This window comes from Tarenaya hassleriana, unplaced genomic scaffold, assembly GCF_000463585.1.
Source record: "Tarenaya hassleriana unplaced genomic scaffold, ASM46358v1 Cleome5, whole genome shotgun sequence".
In the NCBI taxonomy this organism is placed as follows: Eukaryota; Viridiplantae; Streptophyta; class Magnoliopsida; order Brassicales; family Cleomaceae; genus Tarenaya; species Tarenaya hassleriana.
The window spans coordinates 6,309,966-6,323,455 of record NW_010967707.1 but is presented as its reverse complement, the minus strand read 5'-3'; the positions used below and the strand labels follow the sequence as shown (position 1 = coordinate 6,323,455).

The 13,490-nt window shown below is 37.2% G+C and overlaps 3 protein-coding genes and 1 pseudogene across 6 annotated transcripts; 2 read left to right on the top strand and 2 right to left on the bottom strand.

Moving 5' to 3' along the window:
• Positions 1 to 292: 292 nt before the first annotated feature.
• Positions 293 to 2,453, top strand: LOC104827355 (annotated as a pseudogene).
• A 669-nt stretch (positions 2,454 to 3,122) lies between these two features.
• Positions 3,123 to 4,879, bottom strand: LOC104827354 (protein SULFUR DEFICIENCY-INDUCED 1). The gene is made up of 4 exons (XM_010560528.2): positions 4,692 to 4,879; positions 4,036 to 4,248; positions 3,769 to 3,924; positions 3,123 to 3,669 (listed from the first exon to the last, which is right to left on the bottom strand). Exons 1-4 carry the CDS (start codon positions 4,809 to 4,811, stop codon positions 3,238 to 3,240), a joined length of 921 nt encoding a protein of 306 aa, XP_010558830.1. The 5' UTR covers positions 4,812 to 4,879; the 3' UTR covers positions 3,123 to 3,237.
• Positions 4,880 to 5,955: 1,076 nt separating this feature from the next.
• Positions 5,956 to 8,715, bottom strand: LOC104827352 (keratin, type I cytoskeletal 9). 4 transcript variants are annotated; one of them, XM_010560523.1, is made up of 9 exons: positions 8,501 to 8,715; positions 7,937 to 8,017; positions 7,750 to 7,838; positions 7,582 to 7,656; positions 7,289 to 7,383; positions 7,004 to 7,201; positions 6,745 to 6,810; positions 6,328 to 6,496; positions 5,956 to 6,215 (listed from the first exon to the last, which is right to left on the bottom strand). In XM_010560523.1, exons 1-9 carry the CDS (start codon positions 8,621 to 8,623, stop codon positions 6,074 to 6,076), a joined length of 1,038 nt encoding a protein of 345 aa, XP_010558825.1. In that variant the 5' UTR covers positions 8,624 to 8,715; the 3' UTR covers positions 5,956 to 6,073. The 4 variants fall into 4 exon arrangements, with proteins under 4 accessions (XP_010558825.1, XP_010558828.1, XP_010558827.1 ...); XM_010560526.1 differs by having other exon boundaries at positions 6,123 to 6,215; positions 6,328 to 6,500; positions 8,501 to 8,712; XM_010560525.2 differs by having other exon boundaries at positions 6,205 to 6,500; positions 8,501 to 8,712.
• Positions 8,716 to 8,927: 212 nt separating this feature from the next.
• Positions 8,928 to 10,840, top strand: LOC104827350 (sm-like protein LSM5). The gene is made up of 4 exons (XM_010560522.2): positions 8,928 to 9,024; positions 9,175 to 9,298; positions 10,134 to 10,206; positions 10,409 to 10,840. The coding sequence occupies exons 1-4, from the start codon at positions 8,991 to 8,993 to the stop codon at positions 10,439 to 10,441; spliced, it is 264 nt and encodes an 87-aa protein (XP_010558824.1). The 5' UTR covers positions 8,928 to 8,990; the 3' UTR covers positions 10,442 to 10,840.
• The last annotated feature ends 2,650 nt before the right edge of the window (positions 10,841 to 13,490 follow it).

Below are 13,490 nucleotides of genomic sequence, written 5' to 3'. Positions count from 1 at the left end.
GAATATTTGGTCGTAATCACAGACGGCGTGGCATTTGCGTTATTTCTCATTGATTCGGAGGACAAATTTGACAATGCAACACCCCAAAAAAGAAAAGAAGCAACGCAGCTTAGCTTGCCATATAAGGGAGAACGAAATTTCCCCTCTCTCTACGAATACAATAAAATCAAATCTCTCATTCTCTCTGTTCATTCGTAGCTTCCTTTGGCAACACATAACATATTTGGTACAGATTTTGCTTTTCTTCTTCTTCGTCTAGGGTTTTGGGTTTTCTTGATAGTTTAGGGATTCGATGGGGCAACAGTCGCTGATCTACAGTTTCGTGGCTCGAGGCACTGTGATCTTGGCTGAGTACACGGAGTTCACCGGAAATTTCACCGGTATCGCGGTGCAGTGTCTCCAGAAACTTCCTTCCTCCAACAATAAGTTCACCTACAACTGCGACGGCCACACCTTCAATTACCTCGTCGATGACGGCTTCAGTACTCTCTCTCTCTCTCATCCTGTGCATGTTTCATGAGTCTGCTTTTGGGCGTTTTGATATTCCTTAGCCTAAGTTGCTGATGTGATCTGCTGTTACCTTTTTCATCTGACTGTTATTGCGACGTGCTTGAGTTACCCTGATTGGATGTTTTTGCGTAGATACAGTGGTGGGTTGTCGGTGTCGGTTGCTGTTACTGATGAGAATCTGTGATTGTCGGATCTGTTGGGGATAGCTTTTGTTTACGGATACGTGAAGAACATGAGTTTGGTCTCCTTGTGGTTTTATTTGCCCAAAGAGCTTAGAATCTGGGTGTTTTCAACTGGAAGGTTTTGAGTCATTTGCTTGGCTGTTTCTTGCCTGTTTGAGATATAACAATCAAGCGTTTTTCCATTTAGACACACTCGACCCTGAGTTATGATCATATATCGCTGGAACTTGTTTGACATATGATGGAATGAAAGGTGAATCGTGTATTGGGTCAGAATGAGAAACTAATTTCCTGTTTAGGCTGAAAGGCAGCTCCATTGTGATGTCCTGTGCTTTTGATGAGCATTTAAGAGATTTCAATGTGTTGCTATTATTTTATAAGATTTGCTTAGACATGTTTCCTGTTATGTCTTCCTCAAATGAAGTTACGCCCCTTTCTTGGACGCGTAATTAGTTGCCCCCTTATTAGCCATTTCCTGATTGACCTGTCCATGACTAACGCTCTGTTCAATTGTTGTAGCTTACTGCATTGTTGCGGTTGAGTCTGTTGGTCGGCAGCTTCCAATCGCCTTCCTTGATCGAGTCAAGGAAGAGTTTACCAAAAGATATGGTGGGGGGAAAGCAGCTACTGCAACTGCAAACAGTCTCAGCAAGGAATTTGGGTAGTTTTTCTTGTATTCTCTCCTGTGAGTATATATCTCAGGCACAGCCAGTGACTGGTATTGATCATTTTTCTCTGTAATGAATGGTCCAGGTCTAAGCTGAAGGAGCAGATGCAGTACTGCGTGGATCATCCCGAAGAGGTTAACAAGTTGGCTAAGGTCAAAGCGCAAGTTTCGGAGGTGAAAGGGGTTATGATGGAGAACATTGAGAAGGTATATGACATCATTCGCTTTTCGAGTTATATCCCCAACTCTTATTGCAAGCCAATGGAGTGCTTGTTTAGGATGCAGCATTCTAATTTGTTGCGTTTTTATTACGGTGTTTAAGGTTCTTGATCGTGGAGAGAAAATCGAGATTCTGGTGGATAAAACAGAGAATCTCCAATCCCAGGTAAGCTAAAGCTCATGTTTTTGAGTCCTTAATGGAAACCGATATATTGATGGTAGTTTTAGTTTAGATGTTATAGACATGGAAAAAAAATCTTCGAATTATATTCAACCATGGTTCTCGTTCATCGTTTCTCATCACTTAGCTTTTCTTCGAGCCCGTCATGCCTCATTTCGATGCATCCTATCCAGTGAACATAAACGAAAGTGCTTCTTCTTCTTATTTCCTTTGTTAGGCACAAGACTTCAGGCAGAACGGTACGAAGCTGAGAAGGAACATGTGGCTTCAGTTTTCCTTGATAGGGCATTCTCATCACCTTGATTCTCATCATCGTTCTATCAGTGTGCGGAGGCTTCAAATGCTGAACCAAATAACATATTTCCGACAAATCCTCCGGATTCACACCCGATTCTTTTTCGGGTTACGGATAGAGATTCCAAGGGCTTCTTTCCATCACCATCCTCGACATTATAAAGACATCCACCTCTATAGTGAGAGTACCACCTCCCCCATTCTTTTTTTTTCTACTTCTCTGATAATCTCTATGATTGATGCTTGCATTACCGTGCACTTAAATTTCTTTTATCTACACATGTTTATATCCTTTGTGTTTCCAGTTAGAAATGCGATTTTGTATTCTGAAATTGTTCCATTGTAAAGAGATGAAATTTGATGTGAGCACATATATCTCTGTTCATAAGGTTAAGACATAGATCTCACTGTTTGTCTAAAAGCCTCGCCGTCCCAAACCAGGCAGCAATTAACACATATGATTGACGGCTGGAGAGCTTTTTGATTCAACTATCTCCAGCAAGCAACATTTGACGAGTAAGGTTTCATGTCATATACAAGAAAAAAAAAAGATTGGCAAGATAATAAAAAGATAAACGTATTTCTCAAATGTCATTAAAATTGTAGACCTAAATCAATAGTTTGGGTGAGAGTGCTGTGAAAAACAGTTGATTTAGTGTTTCTTTTAATTATGATAACATTATGGCTACTATTCAAGTTTCGGAAGAGGTCGAGTTATATGTAGAGTTACCATTGCAAACTTCTGAAATCGCTCTATTTTAACAATCATTCCCTGTATTTTAGGGTTTTTAAATTTAACCTGGTGCAAAAGTTTTTTTTTTAAAACAATACGAGAATTTACCGAATTTTTGGTCTGACTACATCTCTCACAGGAATGAGAAAATAAGCAAATAAAAACTTAGACCCGGATTAGAAAAGAGTTTTACTCTTGTGATACAAAAGTTATTATACATTAGTCCGACACGTTGTTGTTGTTATTATTATTATTATTATTATTTATGCCAAGATATATATTAACTACCCACTTAATTATTAGTTGCAATGATGGATTATATTACAAGATTGGGTCTATATATATATTCTTCAACTCCATTGACATCGGAAATCAGTATATACAAAACCCGAGAAAGGAGATGTGAGGACTGGACAAGAAAACTAGAACGAGCAATGTTTTTTTTTTTAATTTAACAAACTAATTGGTGATTTCTGAAAGAAGAGATCTCCTCGAAGATCGGAAGTCTTTTAGATTTGGACCTAAAGAGAGTGTACTCTTGACCCATGATCTGGTCAAGACCGTTGACTAGGTCAACGTCCAAGATGTTCCCCAGAAGAATGTCCTCCATGTCCTGGCTCCTCGCCCTCGGCAACAAATACTCTAACTCCCTCAGAAGCTCCTCAGCTCGTTGGCTCGTCCTGCGATCCTCCGAACCCGGAACCCGAAACTCGAGAACATCGTCCAGATTCGATCGCGCTTCCTCGTATCTCCCTTGTTTGATCAAACACATCGCCAGATTGCAAGCCTTGTTAGCGTCCGGTTCGATCATCTGGGCTTTCCTGTACACTCCTTCCGCCGACAGGTACTTGGCTTGTTGCATATATGCCCACCCCAAATTCCCCTGCGTTAACCAACACACACGTGTGAATACGTTCCCGCAATCTTGAGATCAAGAACAAGATCATATGGTGATCATAAGGAGGAACGGGGGTAATGGTACCAGCAATCTTGAGATCTCTTGTTGGACGGTGACTTGAAATTTCTTGCCGTGTGAGCGAGCGGTTTTGGTGGGTTTGCCGTTGAAAGCGTCTCCTTGATAAATCTGCCTTAGCTTCCTCTTCAACAGATCCACCTGCTCATCCACTCTTCCGCATTTCTGCATAAAATTATGAAAATGTTAGTGACAGTGCATATATATATATACACACATGTTTAGATACTTTTATACGGTGAATGAGAGTAATTAAGAACGGGCCGGGGGAGGGACCTTGTATAAGTCGATAAGGACGTTATCGAGAGAGTCTTGGGAGTTTTTGGAGCATCGGCCTCTGAAGGACTTGATGGCTTCGATGGCTTCTTCGGTTCGGTCGAGTTGCTTCATCACAACTGCCATGTCCTTGAGCGCACTGTCCACTCTGTCTCCTGCGTTTATTGCCTTCCAAAACCACACTATCGCCATCTCCGGATTCTTCTCTATCAACTGCATGCAGTTGTGGTGCATATATATACACACACACAATATCATTAGCGTACATACATACATACATACATAAGCGCCTTGATAAATGTGAAATGGTAATTTGTATATGCTGGAAGATTGGTGCATGCAACTACCTAGTAACTCTTATCTCAAACTCAATATTTTTTAAAAAAAGTCATATGATTATTCGTGGAACCGGTTCAAGTTGGTACTTACAGCTTTTGCATGGTTTATCCGAACCGGTTCAAATCACGTAATTCGAATTCATGGTCCGAAGAATGAAAAAGTCAAGGGACTATCAAACGATAAATAAAAAAAAATGTGCCCATATTCATATGTTATATGAAAAAAAATCAATCAGAAGGATATTATGCATTGGGATTCCATAAAATCCCCCAAAACAAACACGAACAAGAACATAAGAAGAAGAAGAAGAGAGTAACCTGGGCGTGTTTGGCTTTAACATAAGGTGTGTCTCCATAAGGTACTTTGTGGATTACATGAAAGAGATCTTTCTCTTTCGAGTTATTCTTGTTTCCTGCCGAGTTCTTCATCATCATCATCTCTCTCTCTCTCTCTCTCTCTCTCTCTCTCTCTCTCTCTCTCTCTCTCTCTCCAAGAACGCAATGGCAAGTAGTGATAAGACTCCGTATGGGATCTGTCTAAAGATGCAATAAACATATATGTACAAGTGTCCGTATGATGTTGTCAGAAACGAACTTAGACTAGATCTTGTCCATGTACGTAGTGCAATGAAGAGATATGTGCCACGTCATCAGATGGTGCTCAATCAACGGTCACACGTGTCAAACACCCATTGCCTTCGACTTTTGATTTTCTATTCATTCTTTAGCTTCGGTAATATTACCCGATTAAGATGAAGAGATTTCTGTGTATCATATGTTTGGTTTGCACCAAAACCCAAACTCCGATACATTTACCCATCAATTTCGCTGTTATTTTTAATAATATTCCATATTGTATAAATGCAACAGCTAGTACAATATAATTACCGCGACAAATTAAGAACCTATAGAAGATTATAACACAATTATTTAATATTATTTATACAATTAGTTTTATTTTATTTGTATCTTCTAGATATTTATAATCTAAATATTGTAATTTACTCTATTCTTATAAAATATATTATAAGAAAATTTCTAAAAATCTCGAATTGTATCATTCATGATTACAGAGGAAGTACCCAAATGAACCTAGACGGAGAATGGGGCTAAATTCGTAAGCGGCCTTCCACTAGTTAACAAGAATTGCCGCGCCAACAACGATGCCGTGTGGGGTCCACGTGCCTCTATTACTCTTAATTTTTATTTAATCATACGTAATTCACTTAGAAGAATCCCACAGTTGAGGAGATTACTTGAATCGGGACAGCATTTAGGGAGATGTTCACGATTGTGCGATTTTAAAATAATTTGGTTTGGTCAGTCCAACTTGCCTTTTAATAAACTCATCTTAGATTCTTAATGGGAAAATTAAAAACGTGGGATTCCTTGAGCATATGGATAACAAATTTCACATCGTATTGATTACCAAAAGGACCCTTCAAAATAGGATTGAATTTGGGAACAATCCAGAGACGAGACATATCCAACCCAAGCTTCTAGAAGACTAGAAACAGAATTTTACGAAGTCAACGGTCAACGATGTCAGTATCAGCCCACAAGGCCCAGTTGGAAAAGCCCATAATAGAAAGTAATTTTTTGTGACCCATTTAAAGATTTCCGAATCTCATTACAGACAACAAAACGAGATTCTTTTCTTTTTCTTTTCCAAAGGAAAAAATAATTACAAGAAAGAGAGATCAGAAGCTCTTTGCACTTTTGGCTAAATTCTGTGCATATGGAAAGAAAAAAAAACCCAAACCTTCTCTCCTTAAAGCCAACCCTATATATATATATATATATATATATATATATGCTTCTCCTTCACATATATTGTAGAAACTATTGCAAAAGGAAGAACAAAAAGAAATTTAACCATAACCCACAAGACAAGAGCCATACCAAGAAGCAAAAAAGGAAAGGGAAAGGCCGAAAAGGAGAAATTTTCAATTACCCGAAAGCGAGGCTGAGCAGACTAAGCTTCGGTCTGGTTACCACCGTCCCTGACCCGACCCCCGCCCCAACCCATCCTTCCACGTCCACGACCATAACCTCTTCCACCGCTGTACCCACGCCTTCCACCTCCACCATTGTACTCGCCACCTCTTCCGCCTTGATATCCACTACCTTTGTAAGAAGCATAACCTCATTCACCAACATTCCTCACAAATGCATTCCAAATTTAAAACAAAACTATAATGAGTTATTGCATCAAATTTCATGTTGGGATGCACCAAGGAAGAAGAACGATGATGTGAGTGAAGATATAGAGGAACCATTGAGAGGATAATGCTCGCTATAGAAATTGATTTATCACTGTGGAGTGTCCTATATCTTTCAGAACTTATTAGTTGAAGATTACTCCACTTACCCCGATAGCCCCAGCCTCGACCCCTTCCACGTCCTCTACTCCAGTTTGAATATCCACCACTGTTGTCTGATTAGGACATCAGTGAAATTACTTAATAGTCAGTCACATTCACTATCAAGTATCAACAAAGAGCCACACAGCTACTTTCCCACTGATGTTAGATGATATCAGTCTCTTGGAACCACTGAAGGGAACATAAAACTTCCAAATATGAATTAATGGCATAACCTACACCTCCAGCATTCAAACACATCAATACCTTGGTAATTCTCTTGATAATCTCCTTGGTAGCCATCTTGGTATTTTCCTTGATAGCCCATTTGGTAGTTTCCTTGATAGCCACCTCGGTAGTTTCCTTGATATCCTCGTTGGTAGTTTCCTTGGTAATTTCCGTATCCACCTCTTCCCCTGCCTCCCCCTCTACCTCCGCCACGCCCTCTCCCTCGACCATAAGAATCTACAACAAGTTATAACAAAGATAAAATCAGCTACACAGCCTACACTACCATCTTTAAGATATCAAAGTCTCACAGATAGATATCACCTTCATTGTACGTATTGTACGGAGCACGGGATTGTCTAGGTTGCTGTGTCTGATTCTGAGGTTTTGACTGTTGTGCCAGAGATGGAGCTTGGTACCTGACCACAAACATTAACAATTATTGCAGCTAGATTCCATGGAAAAAAGCAGGCCACATAAATAAAATGCCACAACAATAATGCGAGTAACATGAAAAAGAAACAGAAATGTTCAAATCAAACAGGAAATACTAAATTCAGCAACAGAGTGTTTCCAAGTCCCAAAGTACACAAGTGGTGTGACAAAGTAAAACTCACCCGGGAGAATCTTTGTTTAGCTCTCGCATAGACAGAGTGATTGAGATCATGGAAACATGACGCGTCAACTCCACACTGCATCAGATTGTAACACACTTATAAGCCATGCAGAAGACAAAAGCAAATGAACCCAGGAAATTTTTGAACAGCAAAGTACAAGACACTCACGGCATAAGACCCTCCTCCATAGGTTCCCAGACATCGGTTATGCTTACAGAGCTGATGGCAACGTCCTGATGCAACCGCGGCAGGTTTTTCTGCAAGCAATGATCAAAACTCTCAGTAAGACTTGAAAAAAAGGACAAAGCGGATAGAGACGACACTCTAACATAACATTATTAAGGTGAGCACCGACTTTTAGAATCTCTGTGATAGCCACCGTCTTGCTGATTGCCTGCCCCATTGCCTTCATCACGATCTCTTTAACACGTTTCTCCTAAAAACATTTAGAAAAAAAAAGAGAGAAAAAACAAAAACAGAGGATCGTAACTTATCAGAAGGCAAAGGCATTACACAAGTTTTAGCCTTCGATTACAAAACGAACGCTGTTCGCTTCAGTAGAACACACTGGAAATGGGACTAAAACGCAAGAGAACTGCTAAAAATTTGAAAACCGTTAACCGACACAAAAAACATTCGAAAAGTGAACTATAGTGAGGACATGCTACGCAAAATTTCCAGTCATCTCCACCGACACAGAGACAACAAAAACACAACAAACCAGTAAAGAACAAATAAAGCGAAGAAACGGTAACCCATTTCATAAACTGATAAATACTATCCCATTTCCGACAAATATCTCATCCCACAACTCAATCACGATTTCAGTAACACCTCGATGGAAATCAAACATGTGGACAAATACACAACCGAAGGGGAAAGTGTGTGTGAGAGAGAGAGAGAGAGATTAGAACAGTACCTGAAGAAGACTGGTCGCATAGCTGACGTAGTTGCGGATAAGGCCCTGGCTAGTGATACGTATCTCATTCTCGTTTATGGGAGAATCCGGCTTCGGCTTTTCAACTTTCTGGTATCGATCCATGGTGATGCTTGGTATCGAAGAACACCTAGCTTCTAGAGAGAGAAAGCTCTGGTTTGAGAGGGATTTGGTAGAGAGAAAAACCCTAAATAAACCCTAGGATTCGCAGATGTTGAGCATGGGAAAAAGGCCGAGACAAAGGGCCCAATACGATTGTTCAATAAAATTTTAAATACGGGTCCGATAAAGGGACCAAAAGGGTTCCTGCTTGCCGGGATTGACACGTGTCCACCTTGGTATTTCTGTAAATTATAAATCTATGGAAAATGTTTTGGTCATTTTCACAGGACCCTTATTTAGTAGTGAATTTGTTCTCGAGTCTCTTAAGTGGAAAAAAAAAAGCTTGAACTTGCCGCTCTGCTCTCCGATAATGGCGAACAATCCATCGCAGCTTCTTCCATCAGGTCGGATTTCGCTCTCTCTCTCTCTCTATCTTTTACGGGATTTTGTGGCAGTGTTCTTCTCTCTCAAACTTTCTTGAGAAAATTGAACTGACGGGAAAGTTGATCTGTTATTTGGTCTCGATTTCGTGCGGGAATCGTGTGGCTTTGCAGAGTTAATCGACAGGTGTATAGGATCGAAGATATGGGTGATAATGAAAGGAGACAAGGAGCTTGTGGGTACTCTCCGAGGGTTCGATGTGTACGTCAACATGGTCCTTGAGGATGTCACCGAGTAGTAAGTATGATTTAGGGTTCTGGCTCATCATTTTGGTTTTTAATCTTCTCTTTGTTTCCTGAGTAGTTTTTTTGTGGGTTCGCGAGCACTGTTTGGTCTTATTTGATTTGCCTGGCCTGATTTGTTTGGCGGAACCGATATTAGGGTTTTGGAAGGTTGGGAATCGGACTGAAACACTGAAATTAACTCTTGCATCTATAATCTTGTGTTGCAGTGCTTCGTGTTTATGTGGTTCTTGACTCAATGATGTATGATTGATTGTCTCCAACTGGTGGTTTTTAGATTTCAGTCTCTTCTTATTGGATTTTATCAGATTGTATGGATTGATTTTGTACATGGATTAGCAGTTGTCGTCTTGTCGAATCATTATAGGGAAACAAATTGAAAAAGAATCCAGCTTTTGGACTTCATTCCCTGATTCTAAGGTTTTCAGAAAATTCCCATTTTTTGTTCAGTTTGGAGCAGCAATACTTTTCTGGAACTTTCACCAAAGCACTGCAATGCCGAATGTAGTTCCAGCTTATGTCATTCCATTTGTGGTTAAAGTTGTTCAGATCAAATGCTCGAGGAGCGTAACTTTCTGTTTTCGGATTATATAGATGTGTGAATACTTTATACATGGTTTCAGTTATGTGGGTTTTGTTGCTTGTTTATCGATCTGTTGCCTTGAAAAAAAAACTGCTGCTTTGTTTTCGTTCCGGTTGAGAACTAGAAACATGGCATTTTTCTGGTGAATCTGAATCATGTCATTCACATGATCTCTTTATCAATATTGCTGATGCATACTTGTTTTTATCTTATTGCTGGCTTTCTAACATTAAGTTCCACCGTGCAGTGAGATTACATCGGAAGGGAGAAGGATCACGAAGCTCGATCAGATTTTGCTCAACGGAAACAATATTGCCATTGTAAGTAAACCATCATTATCAGCTTTTCTCTGAACCTGGGTGTCTAGTATTCCACATCTCTGCTATGAACAATCCGACAAACATCTGCAAGGAACTATGCATTGGATAACTGCCAGCCATGTGAATTGTTTTTGCTGTTTTTGAAAGAACCCTTTTGTCAATTTTGACTGCCCGAGATGCTAACAACACGATTCCGATGCAGCTGGTTCCTGGTGGCTCTCCAGAGGCAGAATGAGATCGTGATCTTTTATTCATCTCGATTGTTTGGTAACGCGGGAAGAGGTGTAACATCGGTAAGAGTGATCAAAGCTTCAATAGAAACTACGTACTAGTCGCTGGGTTCATCTTGTGTAACGGAGAGATTGCTTCATGTTTGAAGATTTGCATTGCAAATCAATGAAAGCTTCACGTTTATTGGCTTCAACACTTGTTGCTTCTGTTTGGATTCACGTGGTCTGCAACACAAGTGATGGAGATCCACGGACACAACATAAAAGAGTCATTCTTGATGTTTCTTGTTAGCCATATTTGAAGACAGCATAACTATAACCTGTAGATGTGGCTTCGGACCAATGCACAGAGACATTGGGGATTGCATGAGTAATATCTGGACGATGATGATGCACTTTAATTATTCATTGACTTGCGACAGAATGTGAGTTGTGGGAGAAGAAGCCACGTGGCAGTTTCCGTCGTTTGGTTGAACTCGTTAGTGTTATCATTGAAGTGATATATATATATTCCATACCATTAATGATTACGTTTTTTTTAATTAGAGATTTGAATGAAATAACAATGAAGATCGCATTAGAAACATTAATGATCTTATTGAGCCTAATATAACTTTGAGTTTTGTATTATTAATATTCTTAATTATTATACCTAATTTATGCGACATATATAAACTCTAATACAGATATATACCTTATGTGATTGAAGCTAGTGTTGTATATTATGCACAATTAGACAAATATCTATAAATCCATGTGTACGTGCATATCAGATACCGAGATTGCATGGAATCTCACGGGTTTTAGTTTTGTTTATTAATTTTTTTATTATGAAATGTAGGATCAACATTCGCTACACACACACATGTATGTATGAATATCATAAACCGCTCTTCATTTATGTATATGGACCGACACAAAATAGAAGTCCATGTTTCATTACATTTGGTGTGAAATCTATATGCGTTAGTTTCGCCGAGAACAATGAAATTCATATATATATATTCTATTTGGTAGGTAAGAAATTTAATATTTTGCTTCCTTAGGTGAAGCTGGTAGAGATCATTTATTTATTTTTCCATTTTGGTTGGATGGTCTATGAAATAATAATTGTATAAGTACATAATTTAATTACATAAATTTTAAAGTTTTTTTAGTCAAATTTTAAAGGCTTTTATATCTGCACCATGTATGTAGGATGATAAACATTTAACAGATGTATTAACTGCAAAAAAAAAACTATACAACTTATTCTAAAATAAACTAGAAGTATATCAACTATCACAGTTTTAAATAATATTCAAACTCTTAACGATTAATCTTTTTCGATATACCCACACAAAAAAAAACATTTAATTGTCTGTTATATAGTTGTTGTCCATAGCTGAGGATCATATGTAGATAGTCGTGTTTTATATTTAAAATGTATGATTTATTATACATAAGTAAGACTACTATTAAAAGAAAAACGACTGTGCATGAAACAATCAATTATTTTAATTTTTACGTAAAATATTATTTATTATGTGTTTTTAGATTGGTCTTTTTTTTTTATGTAATTTTAGATATTTCAATATTAAATGGTATCATTTTCCACAAATTTTTATTTTGATAATGCATTATTTGATTCCATCCATATAAAGGCATATATTTTCCTTTTTAATAAAAAATAAAATCTGGTCACGTAGTCTTGCTATTGTGTAAATCAAGTTTTGTTTAATAAAATATTAAAAAAAAGTTAAAACCATCAATTTCAAAGAAAATGGTTATTAAATGAAAAAAAATGTTTTAAAATTTTTTTCGTAGAGGATAGTATTTAAATTTCTTTTTTAAAAAAATCTAAAACAATCGATCCATGCCCTTTCATATCTTGCATATTTTTATTTTCCTCTACAAAACATTTATGATAACATACTTAACAAAATGCTAAATCGATTTCTTTTTTATTTCTTTTTTTCTTCTGTATTTTGTTTTTTCATACAATTTGATAAACCAACACATATGATAACGGGTCGATTTTTCTAATTTTCAATCTTTAATATGATCTATTTATTTTTAATTCATCGGAAACAAAATATAAAATTTAATAATAATAATAATGTAATAAATAATGCCCAAAATAACTCAATAATGAATATCTTTATAAAAAAACTTAATGATGAAATTGTTTTAATGGGTTACCGTACCAAATGCATTGAACAATAATGCCTGCCGCGTGGACCAAATCACCGGCGTGTTTCTCGGACAAAGCCGTCGCCGGCGAGCGGATATTATTTTTTTACCAGGCAAAAAGTAGAGCAGCTGTCCCGGCACGTGATCTAACTGGCCTCTAACACGTGCTAGAGAGAGAAACGGGAGAGGCAAATAGAGAGAGAGAGACTTTAATAAATGTACCTTCTTGTAAACAGAGGTGAAAATTGACGTTTATTTTTTCGTCGTTATTAATATAACCTAATAAGTTTTTATATTCTATTAGCAAGCTAATATTAGTATTCAATTTACACATAAAAAAATCAAAGTCAATCATATGTGATTATATTTGAATATTTATAAAGTGATCGAATGTGATTTTTAAAATTAAATTGAAAACATTAAGATGAAATTTTTTAAAAATAATGTCTTCGAAAAATAACTTATCTACATCTTTGTTTGTATCTTGTTTTAATCACAATATTCGAACTCTTATAACTAAATATTGGATTTCATTTTTTACGTTGCGATCAAAGAGCTATGGAAAAACATGCATTTTTTCCATATGAAAAAAATACTTTGAAGGATTTATTTTATTATTTTCATATCTATTTTTTTTGTTTAATTTGTTCAAAACGCTTAATATTTCATAATTCAAAATTTTCATTTACCTTATTTCAAACACTGTTCGTATTCACTTTTTTTTTTAAAAACAATCATTGCAATGTACCCGTTGAAACGCAACATAAAATGACAAATAAAATCGTCGGCATTAATATGATATCCTCTTATTTATCAAAAAAAAATATACATATATATATATATGTATATATATATATATATATATGATATCCTCTTCGATTG